The sequence below is a fragment of the Dromaius novaehollandiae genome, chromosome 13, assembly GCF_036370855.1.
Source record: "Dromaius novaehollandiae isolate bDroNov1 chromosome 13, bDroNov1.hap1, whole genome shotgun sequence".
Taxonomy (NCBI): Eukaryota; Metazoa; Chordata; class Aves; order Casuariiformes; family Dromaiidae; genus Dromaius; species Dromaius novaehollandiae.
In genome coordinates this window covers 6,290,001-6,312,500 of record NC_088110.1, presented here as the reverse complement: position 1 = coordinate 6,312,500, position 22,500 = coordinate 6,290,001, and the positions used below count along the sequence as shown (strand labels likewise).

The window sequence follows — 22,500 nt, the reverse complement described above, 5'->3', positions numbered from 1 at the left end:
TTTTTTTAAACAAAAAATATGTAAGCAAAATGCTTACATTCCACTGCAGTTTTTTCCAATCTTGTTTTATTTGGGAATGTGTTTAAAGCCATTTGGATTGTTTATGTTCATTTAATCTAGGAAGTTAGTTCTCCAGCACAAATCAAAGGAAGCTAAAATAAGGCCCACTTTACAGTGCATAATAAAACATACTATCATTATGCACAATTTCTTGCAGTGACACTGGTGGTTTACAGGTTGATAAGTCTAAATCTGCAACTCTAAGGGGTTTAGAAAACCACGAGTTAATTCTGGCAGAGTTGCTAGGCTACTTCTACTACTTTTTTTTTTCTTAAATTGCTAACCAGCCCCACTCGTTATTAACTACATTTTTTTGCTCCACTCCAGGCTTCCTTGGAAAAAAGGAAACATCACCACCCTAGGCCTCAGAGTTATGTCTGCAGACAAGAGTCGTATCTGATTTTGGCTGTATGGTCTCATCACATTCTCCATTCATTCACACAGAAAAAAATCCTGCAAATTGGCACACTAAACCCTTTCTGATTTAAAATACACCTTACACTGAAAAATCAGGATAGGCCCCAAAGGTTAAAACTTGAGCACAGCTGTATGGAAAATCTTATAGAGAACTTGCCCAGAGCAAACTTGACTCAAAACTGTGGTGTTTGTCCCTCACTTTCCTGAGTGCTATATTTACAGGACAAAATAGGAAAAGATATAGTTAAAGAAAAAAAAAAAAAAAAGAGAGAGAGAGAAAGGAACACTGGAGCATTTATTAAGTTGTGACACAAATAATTTCAGAGGGCAAATATATAACCTTGGAAACTCATTACTTTTCATACTTTCTTTACAGAAACAACAGGTACAAGACGGATGAAAAAAGCTGGGATGAGCAAAAGGCGTATGTAACATGCTTCAGTGGGCTAACTATATATTCATTAAAAAATTACAAATTTGACAGAAAAATGGGCTTGTGAAGTACAGATGCCTGGGACAGGTTGCCACACATGATAGCTACCAGAAGATATTACTATAATAACTATTTGAAATTATGACTGATTACTACTATGTACAGGATGTGTTACCTTACCAGACAGTATATTCACACACAGAAACTGAAACAAAAATCAGTAAATATAGGACTCAAGATTCTCTGCCACAGATTCCTTTTCTTGTTTTGTTTTGTCTGTTATGGATTTGAGGAACAGATCTATAGGGATCCTTTAACTGATACCGTATAATTGATTAGCATTTTAGAAACAATGGCAACTGCTTAACTGCATTTTGCAAAAAAAGTCTGAAGCTCTGTTATTTGTTTTTGTTTCACACTGGAATGATAACAAAACCTTTTAAATGCTCTTGCAAAATTAACTAGCTTCAAATAGCTGGGCTTGGATAGAAAGTGCTAGGTTTAGATCTTCTTCTGTTTGCACTTCCAGGAGAGCAAGGGAGAGAAAAAGAGAGCCAGCGTTCATGCTGGGCCTCAAAACCTTACTTTTGAAAGTTTTCAAAAAAAATCTGTCTTCGCCCTGAAAATATCCTAAGCAGCCTCACTAGCAAACAGACTCAATGAGTGGGAAAGGCAGGGGGAGAATAAAACGTCTTAATCAACTCTGTTGCTATAAATAGAAGTGAAGGACCATTGAAAAACCAATTGACATACTTTCACACCGCAACTCAAGTCCTCTAGAGCACTTCCACGATTGTAACATCGGGTTTGGAGGCACAAGGAAGCAGGGGACTTGGGTGCATTCTTTGCCCCATGATGTTATTTCCATAAGAAATAACTGGAAGTTTCAACCATGACAACTTGCGCTGACCCATGGGAATGCAAACATCTATCTGCTGATAACGTGCTGAGATAATGCACGTCACCACCACAGCAAGCATGAGGACACTTGTCTTCACTTAGTTTATATCCACTCTATCACATTCCTGGCCACACTTCCCTATCTGTCCTTTCAACACACGCGGCACATTCCTCCAGCGAAGCGCAGAACTTGCTCCTTCAAAGAGAACCGGGCAGCGCGGTTACATTCACCCTGCCGCAGCCGCGCAAACCCCAAGGCGAGCGAAAGGGGCCATTCCAGGAGGTTATTCCCACCCATTTCCACACCATTTTCTGCAGCCCTTGCCACGAGGAGTTTGGCTGTTGGCCTCACACTAGTCTTTCCTCCCACGAGACAGCAGCAGTGTTACACTCTAGCCCGGAATTTGGAAACCGCCCAGAAGAAAGTGCCCACGCGAGACGCCTTGTTTGTTACCCATTAGCGTACTGATAATTTCTCCTTTTTGTCGAAGCCAGAAGCATATACTGCATCCTATTTGCCAGTTTAGCTAAGTCTGACATCGCAAACAGTAACAGAATCCTTATTTTTAGAACTGGTTGGCATTTTTTCACGATGCAGCCTCTTGACAAAAATACTCCATTGACTTTCTGAGTGGTGTGTAGGGGAGCTGGAGAAAACGCTGAACAAAACATTTAACAGCAACAAACATTGTTTTCTCAGTCTTCTGCTTATTCAGAGAGTGGAGAACGGGTCAGGGAGACAAAAGGGGAAAGCCCCAAACTGAAAATATTTCATTTTGCATAAATGTAGTTTTGGAGCATTTTTATCACTGGAAAATAAAAGCATTATTGCCAGTCATGGGGGAAAAAAAAATCATGCTATATTCCCTTTCAGAAAATAGCTGGTAGGTTCTCATTGCACTTAAGACTTTAAAATTCGAATAAAATCATATTAGTCCACATTTAACCCTGAGATTAATGGATTTCTAGCAGTTCATATTGGTTCAATTTGGCACTGAAATTATATCCATCGAAATGGCAATGTCTTTCAGGTGTTTACTTGCTAAGCTAAAACAACTGATATTACCTGTTAGACTCTAGAGTGGTACAGGGGGAACATCTCTTGCATTCAATATTATCGGAAGCGAAGAGATTATCAGTTGTCTCTGTTTCCACCTCAGCTGTCTTCTGTCCCTTCCTCTGGGATAGTACATTGAATTAATCCATTTTCTGATGACTAAGAATCCAACCTAATTACCCCTGGATTCATAGGTATGGATTTCAATGGGTGTCAGATGTGTCCTAGATTTCTCAGCTAGGGCCATAGACTCCTTTGCTTTTGGTTCTTGTTTTTGTCTTCTCCATGGGGTCTACTTACCAGTGAATTTCCAGCGGGGGTACAGAGTTCACGCTTTGGATGGTGATATCACTAATCTTATGTTTTTTTAGTATATTTTTTCTTCGAAGAACCTCCCTCCCTCCCCTGCCAACCTACTACTATTTATCACTTGCATTGTGGCTTCTTTGTAGTGTTGTACATAGCACAGTGAATTACTCTGAAATTCATCTCAAGAGGCAGGCAATATGATTTGTTACCTAACCGGCACCAGGAAGGATGAAAACCATGCAGCGTAGGATATACATTTTAACTGCAAAAAAAAAATCATTTGAATTTAGAAATAAGTAATTTTTCAGTTAAACCTTTACCAGATGTGGTATTGTGGCATATGCCAAATTCCTGGAAAAGAAAGGAAAACAACCCCTGAAGTCTAATGCCAGTCATAGGAAGGAACGTCTCCATGTACATCTGAATGTTTGGGGTTTTTTTTTTGGCATCTTGTGGGCACAGTTCAAAAGACTGTGCTTTTTTATATATAATTGAATACAGTGACCAATTTTCACAACACAAATTGCACTATCAATTTACAGCCGCTGTTCTAAAAAAGGTATTTTACTTGCACACTAACTATAAAAGTTCAGTCACCTAAATTACACAGATTGATCTGTCTGCAGTGGAAATTACAATTTAAGCTTTATTTATCTAGGAGTATGCTATGCACCTGTTCTAACCTCTAGACAAATTACCACATAATCCAGTGTCTGCTAATAAGGTATTCGCAGACTCTAAAACTGAAAATATAACTCCTTTCGCCTAAAATCCTTCAGGCCTATCAACCATTACGAACTAGTCTGTGAAATATTTCTGCTACATAACTCAAAGGTCAGCAGGCAGGAGGAGGGAACGTATACGGGATCTGATGGCGGTAAAAGAAGAACAGTTGCCTTTAACCAAATGCATTATAAATTGAAGCATACCAGCTGATCCAATCTGCAGAGATGTAACAAAGAAGGGAAGGAGAAAGGACTGTATTATTGGGCCTGATGGCTCAAAACTCTGCTTTTATTTGTACTTGGAAATGCATTGGCCGCTGGTGCTCAGTTTGAGAACTTTGAGAGCAGTCTGCAAACAAAGCATGCTTTGAAGAGGCCAAGTGAGCAAGAAACTGCTTTGCACTCTTACAGGAACCTTCCAGATATTCTTCAGATGTCACCTTAGGTACAATGAATTTCACTGATCCAGCTTGAAATTTGGAAACCCATGAATAATGCCCTCTCATTTAAGTTCAAGCACAGCAAGGGGAAATGCACTGTCCATGCTCAGTTGCAAACCCCCTCCTCCCAAAAGACATTTTGGACACATACAGTAAGTACATGCATTTTTAGAATACAAGACCAAGTGGCCTTGAGGCCATGGTCAGCAGGAGGGGTGACAAAGCAGAACCCTGCGGTGCATGACAGCAGTGTGGGCAAATTAACAATTGCCAGTGCTATTCACAACGAGAAAAGAATGGAGCCATTCAAGAGTAAATCCATCTGTCCCTGGGAGGGTTCACAAGAGTGTCAGAGAAACCTCACGGTCAACAGTCTCTTAAGTGCTAGCACTAGATAGGAATCCAGCAGAATCAGCACAGATACTTGATCTTTTGACCACTGGCAGAAGTTCCACTGTCAGGAGGCTGTTTTCTTACCACGGCCTTCTACTATAGTGAACAGCGGTTGAATCTACCCGAAGATTCAAGGTCTGCACCGTGCTACCTTTGCCAAAGGCCCCAGAATGGATCTTTATTAGGAATGTAACCAATGCCTTCCATAAGTCTTTAGAGGAACACACCTCTGTTCATAGATTGTCTAAACAGGCCTATGAAATCCATGCTTAAACATGAGTCATCTGAATACACCTTAGGTCTGCATTAGTGATGCTCGCTGAGACAGCCTTGAAAATAGGAATCACCGGTAACTGCATATGAAAATATGAATCACATCACTACAGTGATGTCTGCCCCTATTTGTGGGACAGACTTCTAAGAACAGAGACAGACAATGTGGGACAGTCTTCTAAGAAGCTTGATCTACCTCATGCATCTCAACAGATGCTAACTCACGTGCTAGTGATGTCAACTGTCAACATTGTTAGCTCTTTGAGACAGGAAGATTGGAGTATGAAGATCTGTACATTTTCTGAGAGTACTGATCTCATTTTGGCACCTCTAAGGCAAGATCTCACCATTTTTTCCCCATTTCTTTTCCCCTCTCCTATCCCAGTTAAGGACAAACCAAGTCCAAAAAGCCTAGGAGAATGTAACAGATCTCTGATCTGCTTCTGCAGGAATACTTTTCAAAGAATCCAGGAGAATTTATGCCATTCCTTAAGTGGAAGCCAACAGACACTCTTCACGTATATTCAGACAGTCCTGAGTGAAGCCTAAGCCCAAGGAATTCCAGGCATGCCTGATCACAGCTTGAACATCTGCACAGCCTACTGTGAGTGGCTCATCCCATCCGTGGAACCTGGAGGATTATCACGTTATCTGTGCCCCATACCAAATCTGAGTGATTCTGTCTCCAAAGCAGACTTAATATTGCTCACCATGTAGAAAATGCCAGCTGGGGTTTACCAGCCTGTTTACTCCCTGGGATAACTGCTAAACATGAGGTCATAAGGCAAGGGAAGATGAAGAAAACCTTCTTTGGTTCCTCTTAAGTCATGGCATGACATTTTAAAATTTTTATTTTATCCTAGCCTATAACTGCTGCCAATGAATGATGACAATACAGATTAAGAGGGTCATCTAGGGGTTACTGTGTCAATAACTGAGGAAAGAAAATAGTAGTGTATCAGGCCATAGATAACATACGAAACAATAGTCTCCTTCCATCTGAGATCTCTACGGAAGCACTATTCTAGAGTATTCTCTCCCCTTTTCCCCTTTCAAGAAGTAAAATCCAACCTCTCCAAATGAGTTGAGAATAATTATGCACCCTGTCTTCACGCGAAGGGAAATGACTGTGCTAATTGGTCCAGCTTTAAATTCAACTGCTGTTTTGGAAAATGGCTTTAATAAACCTAAGACCTATGTCTTACCTTCCTTCTCTTTCCTTACTCTGGCAAAGCTTTTGCTAGCTAGTGCCAGTAAGAGATGCACACAGGCAAATTAAAGACTTCACATATGATCCTGAATACCAACAGCAGAACTGTAATTAGACCTTCCATAGGTTTGTTAGGAATGGTTCTCTTTCTTCATATTCCCAGCCAGCCAACAGGCTTGAGAGCAGTGCAGCGCTATTCCTTCTACAGAAATACCCTCCAAATCAGAGGAAGTCAAAGCCCAGACACTTCCCTTTGCATTAGCACACAGCCCTACTGTACGGGATGGGTAACACATAGGAAAGAATATTTTTCATGTGCATTCCTGTTGCAGGCTTAGGAGCTTTTGAGAAGGGTTGTGCTGCAAGAGCTTCTTGTGGGGCAATGCAGCAGAGTCTCAGGGACACGCAGGCTCGGTGCCACAGCCTGGCACAGCACTGCTGTTCAAACACCTTTCTTCAACAGCTGTGGCTCTGCTGTTAATCCATAAGGAAAGGCAGTCTCACTGCATACAATACTGAGTATGAGGCAAGAGTAACCCATCACCTAGGAGAAATACTAAAACTTGCTAATTTTCACAGAGAATGAGGTTTCAGATAGGACACAATAAAAATTACCAAAGCAAATACATGTCAAATGCTTGCCCCAAACTGGCCCTTTATACTGGCTATTGCATATGCCTCACATTTCTCACCATTAAGTGGAAAGAGCTAATAAAAAAAAGAATACCAAACAATCAAAACATAAAAGTGTACAATGGTCATAAAATAATACATTTTTCTTTCTTAACGTTTCAGCTGCCTGAAGAATATTTTTCTGGTGCAAAAGAGATAACTATATATCTTCTGATTTTATTGGCTGCAGATTACACTAATTATCATAAAAAATTACTACCACTAATAAAAATTCTATTATAAGTTACTTATAGTAATCTCTAGGGTACTATACTTAGCTTAGAAAAGATTGTAATTACACTGCATTACAGGGAGAATTTGTTTCCTGAAGCAGCTTTAACACTGTCTGTTTCTTTTAACACTTTAAAGTTGTCTCTCTTTTTTTTTTTTTCCTCTTTCCCTTTTCAGGTCAAATGTTGCCTGTTATTTTCACTGTGCAGGATGTGATTTTATCCCAGAATAATGATCCATCTCTGTTGCAAGTGACGCAAATGAAGTTTTAAAATCACAAATATCTGGGTGGGTTTCACCTCCCGAGAGGGTTAGCATGTCTCAATGGAAGGATGCATAAAAGGGAAGACCTAACACTCTCCGCCCAAAGGGAAACGCACTCTGTATAAAATTGCTGGAAGCTAGTGGGTGTTCACAAAAAATACAATGTTCGGATTTTATTTGACAAGACAACAATTGTTATTTTCCCTTTTAGATACTTTGCATTTTACCATCTGTGAGGTTGATGACTCTTAAATGACCTTAAATCATACTGCTGTTAATGGCAGTGGTTACAGGCAAACGTGGAAATCTGCATGCTACCTGCCTTAGACTGAACATCAAATTAAATAGCTTTACTTTGATAGCTGACACTGTAGTAAATAACCTCAAAGTCCAACTAATTAAAATAAAATTGAAACAGTGGCCATTTCTTTTAGAAAGGGTTTCAATGCTTCAATAGCAGGGCTAATCAACATCTTAATTAACAGTCATATAAAATGAAATAGCCCATTTGAGTTGCTTTAAAATAGACAACTTATTTATGCAAAGACTCGTGGCATATTAATTGCTAACACTAAGAAAAAAATACGCCTTTGAGCTTTACAGCTTCCTTTGCAGCAAAGGAAAAAGCACATTACAGTAGTTAATTTTATGACAGACATGAACCAAAGGCACAAGTAAATGTTGGAAAGTTTTGTGGTGTGCTTTGGTTTTTTGATTGTCTGTTTTTTCCAAATGAGATTAATTAATCAAAGTAGCCTCATAATATTCCTCGTCTATTTAAAGTTAAGCATTCAGGATTCAGTCCTGGGAGATGCTGATCAAACTGGCTGTGATCCAAAAAGGCAGCTGATCCTAAGCACATGCATCTTCCCATTGAGATCAACGAGATGGCTCCAGAGCTCAAGTACACGCTTTTCAGTATTGGAGCAGCCTACTCTGCATCCTGCAAGATTGAACCTTCTCCTCCCTAATCTTGAAAGCATTTGCACATGCACACAAAATTCACTGAGGCAAACAGTCAAACGGCTACTTATTTGAGTAAACATTTCCAGGATCAGGTCCCAAATGACTCGTCTGCTCCAATTAATCTACCTCACTTTGTATCTTTAAATAGCTTTCATTTACTAATGTGTGCAAGGAAGGAGCAGCAGGGAGGAATTACATTTCCTCCTAATTACTTTACTTTTGTTGACATTTTGGAAGAAGTTTTTACTTTCAGAGGAGAAGAGTTGATTTACACTACAGAAACAACACAGCAAGCATGAGAAAATTATTTGCCCTTCCTCCTGCCAGGCATCCATTTCCTTTTCACTGTTGCTAACAATGCGCTAACTATTTATGCGTTTGTCAAAGGATCCCAACATAAGAAAACTATATTTAAATCACTTCACTACAAAGTGAAAACACAAGGTAATGATTCAGACTCTATTTAAGTAATAATAATATTTGCGCAGACTGCCTGGCGAGAATACTGGTAGGTGGCAGGAGCTCAGTACAACCCTAAAGGGTCAGCAGCTACAAGAAATTTGAAATAGCATTTAATTTTCTTCTTTAAAAAATAGCCTTTAATTTAAGACTCTGAAATATGCACAGAAATGTGACTCTCCCCATGACTAAGACCTCTTTACCACATCTTTCAATAAAGCTGAGAATGAAGAAGCCTTATTTTTAGGAGATTCAGGCCCTTGCAAGTGCCCAATGATGGCATTTTACTTGCCTATATGAAACGAGCTGCTTTGTTCATTTTGCGTCCCAACAGAGAAAGGTTGCCACCCTTGAACCCCAGCCACACACCCCAGCACAGACGCTGAGGACAGGAGGATGCAGAAAACAAACTGGGATGCTCGCTTTTGAGATGATGTTGGGGCTGAAGTGCACTGACAAGGCAACAAGGAAACATGCTGTACGTGCTCCGCAAAGGAGATCCATCTCACTGTTGTCAGCCTGGCTCTTCTCACAAGCTCATATCTGCAAACCTCATCTTCAAAATTTGGAAAGCAAATAGAGAGTCCAAACATTTTCACAATTTATATGAGGTCTTGTTGTATAATAGATTAAACAAATACAATTCAAAGAACAGTATCTTTCACTGAATTCTTGAAAACAGCAAAAAGCAATGAACTGAAACACTGATGCCTGTGTGCCCCTAGTTTTGGCCACTGAGCAGAACATTTGGTAGGCAATTTAAGGGCAGATTTGCAGACTGTTTAGGAAGGCTGATATGTAGAAAGAATGTATTTATGCATACAAAGAGTCACTTCTATTTATTTCCTTATGCAATAATCATCTATTGTTTTCAGGCTGGGTAACTACAATCTGAAGAAGTTGTTGTGTATTTAGATTGTCTGAAATCCAGAATAAAAATCCAGAATTTTTGCATCAGATCATATGTGTTTTAAATGCAGATAAAAATACACACCTGCCAAACTCGATAGTATCCTAAGATTCACAGAATTAAAGGAGTAAGCAATCTTCTATTTATTTACCTATACTATATACCCATTTTTGATCAAATTACAAGCAACACATATCATTTTAGCACAAAATTCACTTTCTTCTCCAATTCAGTCAAAGAGGAGATGGAAGCTAAAATGGCTGTAGCCTTTCCCCTCTGTAGTTCTGCCCGGCTTAGGCATGCTTCCACATTGCATGACATGGTAACACAGTCCTGAGAGAGTGGGATTCTAGTTAGGCCCTGGGTTGTTGCAATTTATTTGTATCGGGCACTGCGGAACACAAAACTCAGCTGCCGAGGGTATAGTAGCCATGAGAGAGGGGAAATGAGATCCTATTCCAAGTACATATAATACTGTGTGTTGGCTTGCTGAGAAAACTAAGCAGTCCTTGAATCACCGGGGACAGATAATGGAAATATGGTAAATTGAGTTCATCTTATAGCAATAGGGGAGGTATATGCAATCTGAGAAATGGTACCATCAACCAAAGACAGTTCTTCACCATCTCTGCAAGAACTGTAAAACCAACAAAATAACCATATTATTGCGCATGCTCACTTAACCACATACACACATAAATGAACGGCACTAACGACATTGGCAGAGCACCATTTTGTTAGCTTCTGCTGGTATGCTGTACTCCATTTCATTTATGTTTTCTCTACCTACTGTGATTATTTAGACCACCTTTTTCCACACTCCTTGTGGCCTCAGATTTTGTTTCTCAACTTTCATGAGGTACAAGGGGCTCAAGACACTAAAACTCTTCAGTGAAATAACAGCAATAAGGTAATGCTGGTGGGCAAGAAATGTAATAGAAGTTAGAATAGCTTTGTTGCCTGCCAAATCTGAGCTCAAGAATGAATTCATATTTTTCTTTTCTTGGTAGAAACACTAAAAGCCTTCAGTATCTTATGGGGTTTAAACAATAACTGGAAGACTATGATGTAGCAGCAATTCTATTAAAGCTTTCCCTCAAAGGAAAATTAAGACTTATTCTATTCCTCTTCTATGGCAACTGAACACTTCAATTCCAAGTGTGTTTTTCATTTAATGCATATGTCAATATGCTTTAAAATGCATTATTTCTAGCAGCAAAAGCTGTGCCTGGGCAAGCTCATTCTGATTAGGTACATACAGCTTATCTGAAAATTTGTAACTATGGTGCATACCTGGATACTGGCAAGAAAGTTACATAATGAAATGCTTTATCTTTTCTCCTGACTAAAGGAGAGGCAGCTAATGAAACACATGTAGATAACTCAAAATGCTGTCCAGCTTCCAGCAGATCAGATGCAAAACCACCTTATGCAGTATCCCTTCTAAGGCCGTGTGTGGCTAATGCAGTGGTCTGGAATAAACAATCTAATATGAAAGAAGACAGGAAGAGAACAAAGGAGAGGAGAAGTATTTTTCCTCTTCTTGCAGGAGAAGACACTTACATATATCAGACACCTGAAAGTCTACAGTATCTTATTGGGGCAACTACTGACTCCTTGGTGGAATAATAATTTCCAATTATTTCAGTTCCCACTGAATATTTTGTATTTAGCAGTACAATGATATTTATATGACACAAAAAACTCATCATCATGTTTCAGAAAAATTACGCAAAGATTTTACATCAGCAGTTATTTACCTACAGTAAATCAACACAGTGATATAAACAATAATCCCAACAAGGAGGAGTATCCTTTCCTTTTCCTCCAAAAAGGAGGAAAATATTTTGCATCATATTTCTAAATTTTCAAACACAAATTTCCCTACATCATACACACAACACTTACAAGTTAGAGGGCAGAACTGCAGGAGGTATTTCTCTCCTAGAGCAGCCCCTAGCTCCAGGTTGCATTTCATAGGAGCATCGATACCTGTTTTACATGCTGCGGTGCGGTGAGGCTGCTTCTGATGCAGACTTTGAACTCTTGCAGGACATTTCATATCATTCACTTCTGAGCTGGATGCAATTTTGTTAACTTCAAAACAACCCAAATCTGTAGAAACCTAACTAATCCAACAATACTAACAGGCACTTAGTTCTGATTGCTGATAAAAGGACATAATATCCCATTCCAATCTGAATGAGGGAGTGTTTTAAAAATTATCTTCCGTTATGCATGGTGATCCAAGGGAAGAAGGGACCACCACCAGCTTTCTTGGGGCTGAGATCCTCCCAGCTGTTTCCCACATAACGCAAAAAAAATAAATTAGCCTCTAAGAAATGGAATGCTTTCCAAAGTCTCTTTTCCATACTGCTCATTAACTGAACATTCATTAGTTCAAGGGATTTCCTTAATAAGTCAGGAGAAACATCCCCTATCTGTCATACTGTACCCCCCCCAAAAAAAAAAAAAAAAAAAAAAACAGTTTTACTCCGCGTGCGTGTGCCACTTCCTTTTGAACAACTGTCTTAATGTGTAATTTGGGTTTAATTCAAGCTTTCCACCCTTCAGCTTTGTTCACTTCTAACCAGCTCTTGTCTGAAATGGCCAAAGCAAAGATCTTGGACTTTATTTACCATGTAACCTGTCACTGTGATAAAAAACTAAAGCCTTTTCCAACTTTCAAGGAAGAGAGACATGACTTGTTTAGTTTTCCCTGGCAGTTACTTCTGCTTTTCAAAACCTATTCAAATGCAGACAGTTACTTTTGAACACTGGGAGTAGGTGTTAAATTGAGATTATGGTAAACAGCACATTTCTTTGGTTGGGGAAGAAATTATTTCATGAAGACACAAGAGAATTAAGCAGAGTTCCATGTCACTTACTGTATGTGCTGATCAGAGAGTGAATGATGAGTTTCTGGCTGCGGACAGCTGCTCTGTGGTATACTGCGCAATGTCAGGTGGAGGGAAAAGAAATCCGTGTTTTAAAATGGAAAAAAAAATCTTTGTCCTGTTGTGCAAAAAATAAACAGATCTTTCTCACCAGATTTATTATTCTATTTACATGTTGCCTGAATGTGTCTGAGAACATCTTGAAATATTTTTGCTTCTGCATCTCATTTCATTATTACTGCGACAGCTTGCTTCTGTCAAAGAGAAAAGACAGTCTTTCTCTTTATTATACACACCAGTGCTGAGATCTAGGACTCTCTTAGTCTGAAGGGAAACACCACTTTGGTTGATGAGGTCTGTATCATTCAGCTGTCTTTGGTAACAAGTTATGAGAATGCACAGGAGATTTTAAGCACTACAACTATATTGTAAGAGAAAGAGCAAGCAGGTGTTCTTTACAATGCAGGTTTTATTTGGTAATGCTAATTAGACAAATATAGCTTTTGTCTACTACTTAGTAGTTACACTCAGTAGACACAAAAGCAAATGCTATGGGTCATATTTTCCCCATCCGCATTAAAAAAATATAAGAAAAGCCAAATTTTCTTTGAAATAGCTGACATTTTGCTGGGGTACCACCTCCTCCTGCAGAGGTGGAACTAAGCTTCTAAGTAAGGTAGGTAACCTGCAGCCTGAAAGCAAAAGACCACGTGGTCTGTCAAAGATGCCTACAGACTAATGGGAAAACAGGCTGAAATCATCTCCTCTTTGCCCACAAACGCAAAGCTGTCCATTTTTCTTTTCTCTGAAGCACTGGTTGAATGGCTAGTGCCTTACTGCCATTGACTCCCTCTGTTGGCTGTATCTACATGATCCTGCTCCTGGCTTTCAGATGGCATGCACATATGCTATTCAGAGCAGCACAGACTGTCATCTGCTTATCTAGTGTATTATGTGACTAGTGAAGTGCCACATGGTTGAACACCAGGAAACATATTGCTTGCTTTCACTATCAATGACCTAGAGGGAAGAATATGCAAGAGAGGAAATTTGCGGTGATAAACTGGGGCTGGGACTGGGAAGCAGGTCTAAACAATGAAAGAGCATGACAAAAAAGTGCCTACTAAATTCAAAGATGAAATGCTTGGCCTCTACAAAATGAGGTGATGCTTATTTAACAGGAACAAATATAAACAGACAGGGCTAGTATGTTCAGCAAAGCAGAATACAGTTTTAACTGGAGTTAAAAAGTAAGCCGACACATTAACAGAAGAGAATGTCTTTCTACTAGTCAAAACTCAACAAACCCTGTGCCTTCTCCTACATTTTCTGTATCATTAGGAGGAACTTCCTCTAAAAAGCAATAAGGAAAGGAAAATCATGCAGGTTTTTAAAGTACCTTTTCTCGGATTTTGTTCAATTTTTATTTTGGATTCACAGTTTCAAACTTCTCTCTATGATGGTTACACACTTATTTACCTTTTTTGATGAATTCTGATAGTTTCATACAATAGCATGATTCCTACAGCTGAGGCTTAAAGAGTATTACCATATGTCTCAAAACTCTTGCTAAGATCATAAGATTTGGTAACAGAGACATATAGGGTATCTCTTCATCCTTCATCCTCCTACTTAAAATCTAGCTCTTTGAAATACTAATAGTAATACAAAAATGGCTAGGTGGCTAACATGGCAGGCAGACTGCTTATCCTACTGGACAGTATTGTTTCATTTATTCCTTCTGCTCTCCCTTACTGTTCATTAGATGCAATTTCTTTCATAGGCCTACATTACCAGCTGCTGTGGAACAAAGGAGAACAAACCAGGGCTCAATTTGCTGTGATCGGTTATGGCTCAAGGACCATATATCCACATGATGTCTTTCCTAATAATGAAGTTCAAGCGATTTTCCAGTCCTAGGCATGCAGCATGCATATGTAGAGAGTTAACTTCTAGAGGACTGTGCATCCACATTGCAAGCGGGTTGCTCAAGACGGTAACCCAGCATGTGACTTCAGCCTGTTTCATGAGGCAAGAAAAAGCTCTGAGTGCCCACCGCAAGCCTTCAAGTATAGATGCACGGCAAATTCGTGCAAGAAAGAACTCCTCTTGTGCCCTAAGTTGCTAATATAGATGCACCCTTTCCATCGGGCCTGTCTGAGAGCCCATTCCACAGTGACACTGCCAATGCTACTTACGTTTTTATGAACAAATAGTATTAATAGCAGGAGCTAAGTTTATGTCATCTTAGAATAGTATTTTGGTTTTGCATGTAACCACTTACCTTAGGAGTAAATTCCACTGAATGACATATAGAAGTTCATACAGGTGATACTCCAAGCAATCATCCAGCCTAAGCTCGTTGATGCTGCTGGAGAAAATGGACTAAGTTAAGGACTTCAGTGAAACTTATGTTGAAATTAGAAGAATATGAGCCTTCCTCTCTGTAGAAAAGCTTTTTATCCTGTCTAATAAAAAAAATTTTAGTAGAACAACATATTCAAACGAAGAAGACATTTGGACTTTCTATTGTCATTTGTTATGCAGTTATTACATAGACACATCATTAATTAGATGGCTGTACTCTCAGATTACTTTGAGGGGCTCCATCTGAAGTACAGAACTCATCAGAAGATGAGGTTAAGTGAGCTGAACCTGTCTCGTGTACTCAGTTTGTTCTCTCTGGTCAGGATTCAGAAAACAGAGGCTCAATTTGAAGTGGAATGAAATTATCCTGTACTCAAAACTCAATGTGTTCTGAAGTACTTTGCTGAACTGGATGCTTTTCTGAATTGTGGCCATTGCTATTAGGAACTCTAGTTTAAGGCTATTCAGATTTAGCACAAACAAGTAAGTGCCATTTTTAAGCATTCTGTTGCTACTAAAACGCCTTACTACAATTTAAAATATTAGTTCCACATTTATTTCCTTACACTGAAAAGGTAAAAATAGGTGATTAAAACACAGGAAGTTAAGCATCTTCACTTGCCAATGATAGTTTCGTTTGTCACAAAGTACTATTCTTTTTCTTTTTTAAAGCAACGTCTCCTGGGCATGCATATTAATAAAAAAATAATTTTGGGGTTGAGGCTGATTGAAACTGAAAGTAAGCCTTGATCTGCCATGCTATTTTGATTGGGTTTTTCAAAGTTCACATAGTTCTAGTTCTAATTTTTGTTATGCATGGTATATATCTTCTTGGTTGAACAATTACATTATTCTAAACAATTATATTGCTATGATACACATAATGCATCGCTCCTGAGCATAAAGTTCTTTAATGATGGCAGACTGTAAAGTGGTACAGTTCACTTTTAAAAGGTCATGTATCTTTTTTCAGTAGATTAACATTTTATCTTTTAATGGTGTTAAGAAAAGGTCAAAGATTCTAACAGATGGAATATGGAAAGCTTCTATTGAAGATCAATGTGTTAAGCATCAATCTAAGTCCAGAAACACAGCCATTTAATGACTGTTGTTCTTGTTTTATTCTAAATTACCACTGTCTTGACTATTTGAATGCTAAAACTACATTTTCATATTTAAAAAATGAACTGTCATCATCTGACACAGATATCTATGTTTGTGTTGTATTTTCAAGAATATTTCTTCATTGTACAAAACAAGAAAAGTTCCTTAAATAATTAGTTTACCCTCAGGCTAATGGCCTGTCACTTTGACATCCAAATGAATACAGCAGAATGATCCCCAATAGCAACATGGAAGATAATTTTATACTGATTTAACTGAGTATGTTTGCAATAATTAGAAGGGATATATATGCTCCCAGCCAAGTCTCTCTTCATGTGGAACATGTTGTTGAACAGAAAACTTTTAATATTGGTGATACTATAAACTTATGAAGAGATTGTTCAAGAAGGAAATATTTTGGTACTGGATCTTTGCAAGAGTATTTATTATAATTTTTAGACCCAGATTCTGTTAAAGAATAAAGTCTAAGCATATCAGCAGTCACAATAACTTCAGACCTCAATGGAAGAGTGTGCTAAGTGTTTGCAGGAGACTAAACAATTCCAAGCTCCTACATGTCTTTGTCTACTTCTATAAAATAGCTAGTACAGCAGAGTAACATGATTGGTTTGCTGTGTGCTAAAGCAAACATAAATATTAAAAAATAACAGTATCAAGCTGCTCTGTAGAAAGTTATCAGACAGCTTCTAAAGCTTGTCAGGTTTATGTATCTGTAGTGTATATATGCATTTTTCAAATTTACTTTTATTTCAAGTTCCTGTTATCCCTTGAGCCAGACCTGCTCCTGACAACAGGGCTCCCAGAAAAGGGTAATCATCCAGTGGGATTATGGATTCTCTTCAGGGTCCTTGGACGTAACTGCCCTTGTGTTATGCTGTTACTTAATGGCAAATTAAGAGAATTGTCTGATGTTTTGTTGTTTAACCTCATATTAGATGGAAACTTAAATGCTTTCAGTTTCTATTTTAAGACACAAGTCAAAGACCAGTTTTTCACAAAGATTTCTGGCAAATTTCATGTTGGATAGGTTTAGACATCATCTAAGTGCTGGGACCTAGAAAGTATGCTAACTTTCACTAGGAGGTAAGCTCCGTATAGTTGCCTTATATATATGCTTTTGTAGCTGCTTTTCATTCTGTAGTGGTTGGAGAGAGCTCTTCTCTTTTCCAGTATGAGAACGTTAAACCATTTCTAAAAATTGTTTGGAGAAAAGGAAGTGTTCCTCGGAAGTGTACAAAATGGACTGTATAAAGCATAATTGTGAGGTTTCATTTTTATTTACACATATTCATTCTAGAATTGAACTGCCTATACCAAAGGTATAGGTGCCACTAACTTTACCGTCTGTTAAGACTGTACTCTAATAAAAGAAAACCTAGTCATAGTCCCAAGATACGTAGACTGTAGAAAGGGTTTACAGCATACCCTGAGGCCAACACGAGCTGACTTTTTTGGACCAATGTGGGCAGTAAATTTCAGAGCTGTCACCTCCTTCTCCTCTTCCCAGTGATGAGGATGTTTCAGCAGAGGGACTGCTGCTTATTTCAAGTACCACAGCATGGACTGTTGATGGCCACTCTCTTTTGGGTAGGGCAGTCTGGGAATTTGGTAACCATAAATTCCATTTAAAAGTGATCTGGTTGCTTTTTCTGCTCCAAAAACACACAGTAAGGCACTAATTAAGCAGGCTGCCATATTGCGTAGCAACTTCAGTTCTACTGGATTTAAAGTTCAGTCCCCCTCAAACAGCTCTGCAAAGGACGCAATTCCTATTGCAGTGCAAAAAAGACAATGAGAAGAACCAACACACACTGCTGGCTACCTGATCATCTGGTAGCCAATAGGAATATAAGAGGATGGCTAAAAATTCTCTTTTGAATAGCTGAAATATTCAAGCAAATCTGCGTGCTTCTTTGCCTGCTCTAACCACTGCATTTCTCAGATGGAACATAAGCCCAAGTCATTCTCACACAAGCTTCCGTGTCACCTTGAAACTGAAAAAGAGAGACAACTGCTCTCTCTGGATTAGACAAGCTAAAGCAATAAAGCTGGACACTGCAAACATGCTAAAACCAACACTCGGCCCATAATTCCTTGTGAAGTCCCTTTGTAGTTTCTCATACAGACTGTGTAGGACAGCCAAATGAGAAAACCTTCACTAACTGTAAGAAAGGCTCAGTGGGAAATAACAGAGTCACTGAAGGGCAGTGCCATGCACTAACAGTCCAAAACATTGAGGTAGCAGATAGCTCCAAAAGTACTATAGCTATCTGGACAATAGAAAGAAATTGGCACCCTACTTTATTCTAAAAGAAGCAATAACTGCTGATAAAAGACCTAATATTTTCCCACTGCCTTTGAATAGTCACAGGTGATGTTACTACAAGAGACAAGTTACAAAGCCAGAATGTCACAAAAATAATCTTCTGCCACATCCATAAACTTCCATAAAAAGTAGCCATAGGTAAAACGCAAGCTTGGAAAAGTGCAAAGCTGTGAAGTTACCATACACACTGTGGGATCTGAGAGACCATGAAAGGATCCTTCCTTTCTATGGCTAGTCACTAGCAGTAAAGTCCAAATTATGCTCCTATAAACAGCTCTGGGACGTTATTGTTCTCACTGGATTTGAAAAGGGGTAAACACACAGAAGCCTGGAAAAGAGTATTAACGTGTTCAGATTAAATGGACTCCAACCCTCTTTCTCTCTGCTACCTTTGCTCTGCAGAGTTGGCAAGAGCCAGAAGCAGTAAATACTCATGTTTGTCACTTGAGTCAGCACGTATAATTCTTCATACACGTAGGAACTAGCTTTGCTGAGGAAGAAAATACCATTTTCACAATAACTTTTCACAGTGGAACTGTGCTTTAAATCAAGCAAGCAAGTACTGAGTCAGCGCAGTGGCAGAGCAACAACAATTTGATCTGCTACGTGGGAAGCTTAGGCTTGGAGATACTAAACAATTCCTCATCCTGGGCCCCAGGCTTGTAAGTATGATAGGAGATGATGCAATGCATTTAGACTCTGGGGAGAAAAGGAACGGTCATACCTCTCTTGAGAAACCCTTTGTGCAGAAAAAATTATTATGTGCCCCCGGGTGCAAAGGCTATGGATGAAATGCAACTCAATAAAGACAAGCCAAGGTGTTTCAAGCGAGTTAATGAACATTTTGGTATTTGCACTTAGTCAGATAAAATAGTGTTTTTCACTTGAGAAAGGAGAGAGTAATAATATGTCTTTGACATCTATGTGATAACAAATGCTCCCAGAGCTTTATAAGCTCTATATTATGTTTTGGTTTTGTTTAGTACAGAGATGATCTTATGAATGAAATCTAACCAGTTCTGCCGCTCTTACACTTCTTTATTTCTTTCTATGTCATTTTTGAAAGGAGCAGTATTTCATTTATGAGAAAGTTGCTTGTCTTTTAAACAGAGTAGTGGTTTTACCTGTTCCACATATACGGAGCATAGTCTTTGCATACTTTTTATATCCCATTCTATAAAATTGTAAGAAAGTCCATTGAGATATACAATAGTTTTATAATTTGTGTGTTCTGTTTGATTTCCAGGTTCGAGTGCAGCTGATGAGACATATAAAGAAATGACTAACATCTTACTGCCCACAGACAGAATATCATCATGAGCGCTAGGAATTCATAACACCTATGGAAAGAAGTGTTGCATATATGCAATAAGATATGAGAGAACTTTTTCAAGGAATGCCTCTTGTAGCACCCACTCAAGCTTCTGAAAGTATACATTATAAACCGTGCTGGCATGATAATGAATTCTGAGAGAGGACATGATGTTAATTCAGCTATTTCTTTTTCTTTTACTCTTGGATTTTTTTAACTTATTTATTTTTTTAGCCTCTGAATAGTTCTGTGATCTGATTTCTTACACCCTGCAGGGGACAGCATTGGGTAAAGAAAAGTAGAAATCATATGATAAAGAAGCTTTTGCTTTCAATTATCAAATTGTACTTTCCTAATTGAGATACACAGAAATATTCTTTTTTGAGGTTGGCGCAAATCCTCTCTATCTTTTCACCCTTAAACACTTCAGAATTACTTATCAGAATTATTTTGGCTACATAGTTCATTCTCCTATCAGTAGTGAGAAAGATTCCCAACAATTTGTAGCCACTAGCATTACTGAAGGAAAAACAAATGCTGTATAGTATTGCTGTAATTTAGGAGTTTCTTCTCATGACAGGCTGTGCAACACACTTTTTCAGCAGCTATGCTAAATCCCATCTCTGATGTCAACATACATATCAGTTTGCAGGGTAAAAAAAATTGGCTTTCTGCTATCATCTTTCATTAAAACATACACGCACATGAACACACACACTCACCTATCTTGTCTGTAAATGTGCATGTAAATGCAAGCAGAAGTATTCACTTTTTATTTTCCTTAGCCACTGTTGCAAAAATAAAAGGTTTTTTTTTTTCCCCTCCAGATAGGTCTGTATTTAAAAGTGATATTGCAAAAGGTATATGGTAGCCTTGTTTATTTTGGACAGATGCAAAGAAGTATCTCTGAACTTCTGCCAGTGATCAAAGGAACTGATGATGTAGAACAGATTCATGGGCCATGTCCTATCAGCCTGCACTTTACCCATCATCCATCATCCAAACCCTAAGCCTTTTTCTGAGTGATGATTGCACCCTAAACACATAAAATTAATCACCACTCTAGCCTGGCCAGGTGTCTTGCCTCCAGAAATTATCTCATTGCAGCAAAAGAACTGCTAGAATCTGATATCTGTACTGTAATTTAATTTAAAGAATACTGCACAGTAACGTTAAGATTGATTTACATATCTGAAAAGTTTCTAGTTTCACAAAGCCAATATAAATTCTTGGAGAAATATGTAATTGGAAAAAAAAGTGGTTGATCATAAAATCAGGGCATCTGAATATTTATTAGGTTCTGGAATTTTCAGTTGATGCTTTCTATTATGATTGTAGCTTAACAGAGGCTTTGAAATGCAATTTGCAAAAATAGAAAGGCTAGGTATTGGAACCAGTATAAATTCAACTGTTGGACTCAGACCCAAGTGAAACAGTAGTTAGGGAAGACTAAAATTTACATAAATATTATCTATTTTGCTTTTCAGGGAACTTGTCATCATTCTGTGTGCTTCTATATTTCTTCTTTCCCTCTGCAGCATGCCAGAAATTAAACAGCAGGAAATTAAACTACTCTATGCATCTATATTTTTGAAATGACAACAGAGAAATTGTGGCTAAATTTAACAGTGGCTGATAAATTAGGTTAAACATATACCATATTTATGAAATTCAGAATTAAAGATATGCAGGCCCTGGTATACTTCAGCAGTTCATCTGCACATGAACTCACCATTTCCCAGACTGAATACACACAGCATGTCTGTATTTTACACAAATAGAAACAATTACAAGTACAAATGTGAAAATAATCTCCACCTAATGATAAATGGAAATAACAGGCTATTTCCAATATTCATATTAAGGAGGAGAGAGAAGTTGGTTCTTTGCTGTAAATATAAGGCCTAAGTCACAGGCAAATTCTGCTAGTGTTCTGCTTCACTTCTGGATTAACTGCAAATCCTAATAATTTACTTTTAATTGGGAGCTTAGCTCCTATATTAAATTATCATAGGAAAGCAAATGTGCCCAAAAGATGCATTATTAAAATAAAAATAATACAATATCCTGCTTTAAAAAAAAATTAGTTGCTGCAGAACCCACAGGGAGAAAGCATCTGAAAAAGAAATCTTAATAAACAGAAAAAAAATTAAATGGGCCTTTAAATTACCTTAATTCAAACAGCACTGTTCCTGCAGGTTTCAGCTGTGATGCTTCTACGTTATGTGGCTTCCCCTGACTGAGGGCTCTGCGTATTCAGTGTGTATTTCTCTATATTTTATTATAAATGTGCATGTCTCCCTTTCTTGTTGTTTATAATAAATACTCTCACACAGAATATAATGCAAAACAAAAGGAAACAGAGTGTCTTTGTGGTCTGTTGTATCAATATTAGCATATTTTCCTGTCTTCTGCGCTCAGTGCTCTTCGGAAAGCCAAGAAGTGTACTGAGTGTGTGAAATCACATGTTTTCAAGTCACCTAAATCGTGAAAATAAGTCTCCATAATGCAGAATTACATAAAGATTTATGTGCAGAGTCACATAATCCCCATGAAAATCAACTTGTTTTGGTACACAAATGAAGTAGCCTCTACAAAATAGTCTGACATTTCTAACTAGTATCGAAAAAAAAGAAAACTAAAAAGATAGAAAAAAAAGAAAATAATTAAATTCTAGATTAAACAAATACCACAAAATGAAAAGAAAATCCTTTTTAGATTTAGAGTAATTAGAAAGAGCCAGAAAGACAAAGT

At 38.2% G+C, this 22,500-nt stretch overlaps 1 protein-coding gene across 9 annotated transcripts in view; it reads right to left on the bottom strand.

Moving 5' to 3' along the window:
* The window catches only part of LOC112984386 (uncharacterized), a 164,644-nt gene that overhangs the window by 11,228 nt on the left and 130,916 nt on the right, over nt 1–22,500 (bottom strand). For 5 of the 9 annotated variants that reach the window (XM_064519514.1, XM_064519513.1, XM_064519516.1 and 2 more), the window contains 2 exons: nt 14,901–22,500; nt 12,608–12,670 (listed from right to left, as the gene is read on the bottom strand). The exon at nt 14,901–22,500 is cut by the window's right edge. Coding sequence is in view for 3 of the 9 variants with exons in the window: in XM_064519519.1 (XP_064375589.1) it covers nt 12,608–12,670; nt 14,901–14,984 (147 nt within the window). In the remaining 6 variants the exon portion in view is untranslated. The remainder of the gene's footprint in view (nt 1–12,607; nt 12,671–14,900) is intronic. The other 4 variants (XM_064519519.1, XM_064519520.1, XM_064519517.1 and 1 more) reach the window with 2 other exon arrangements.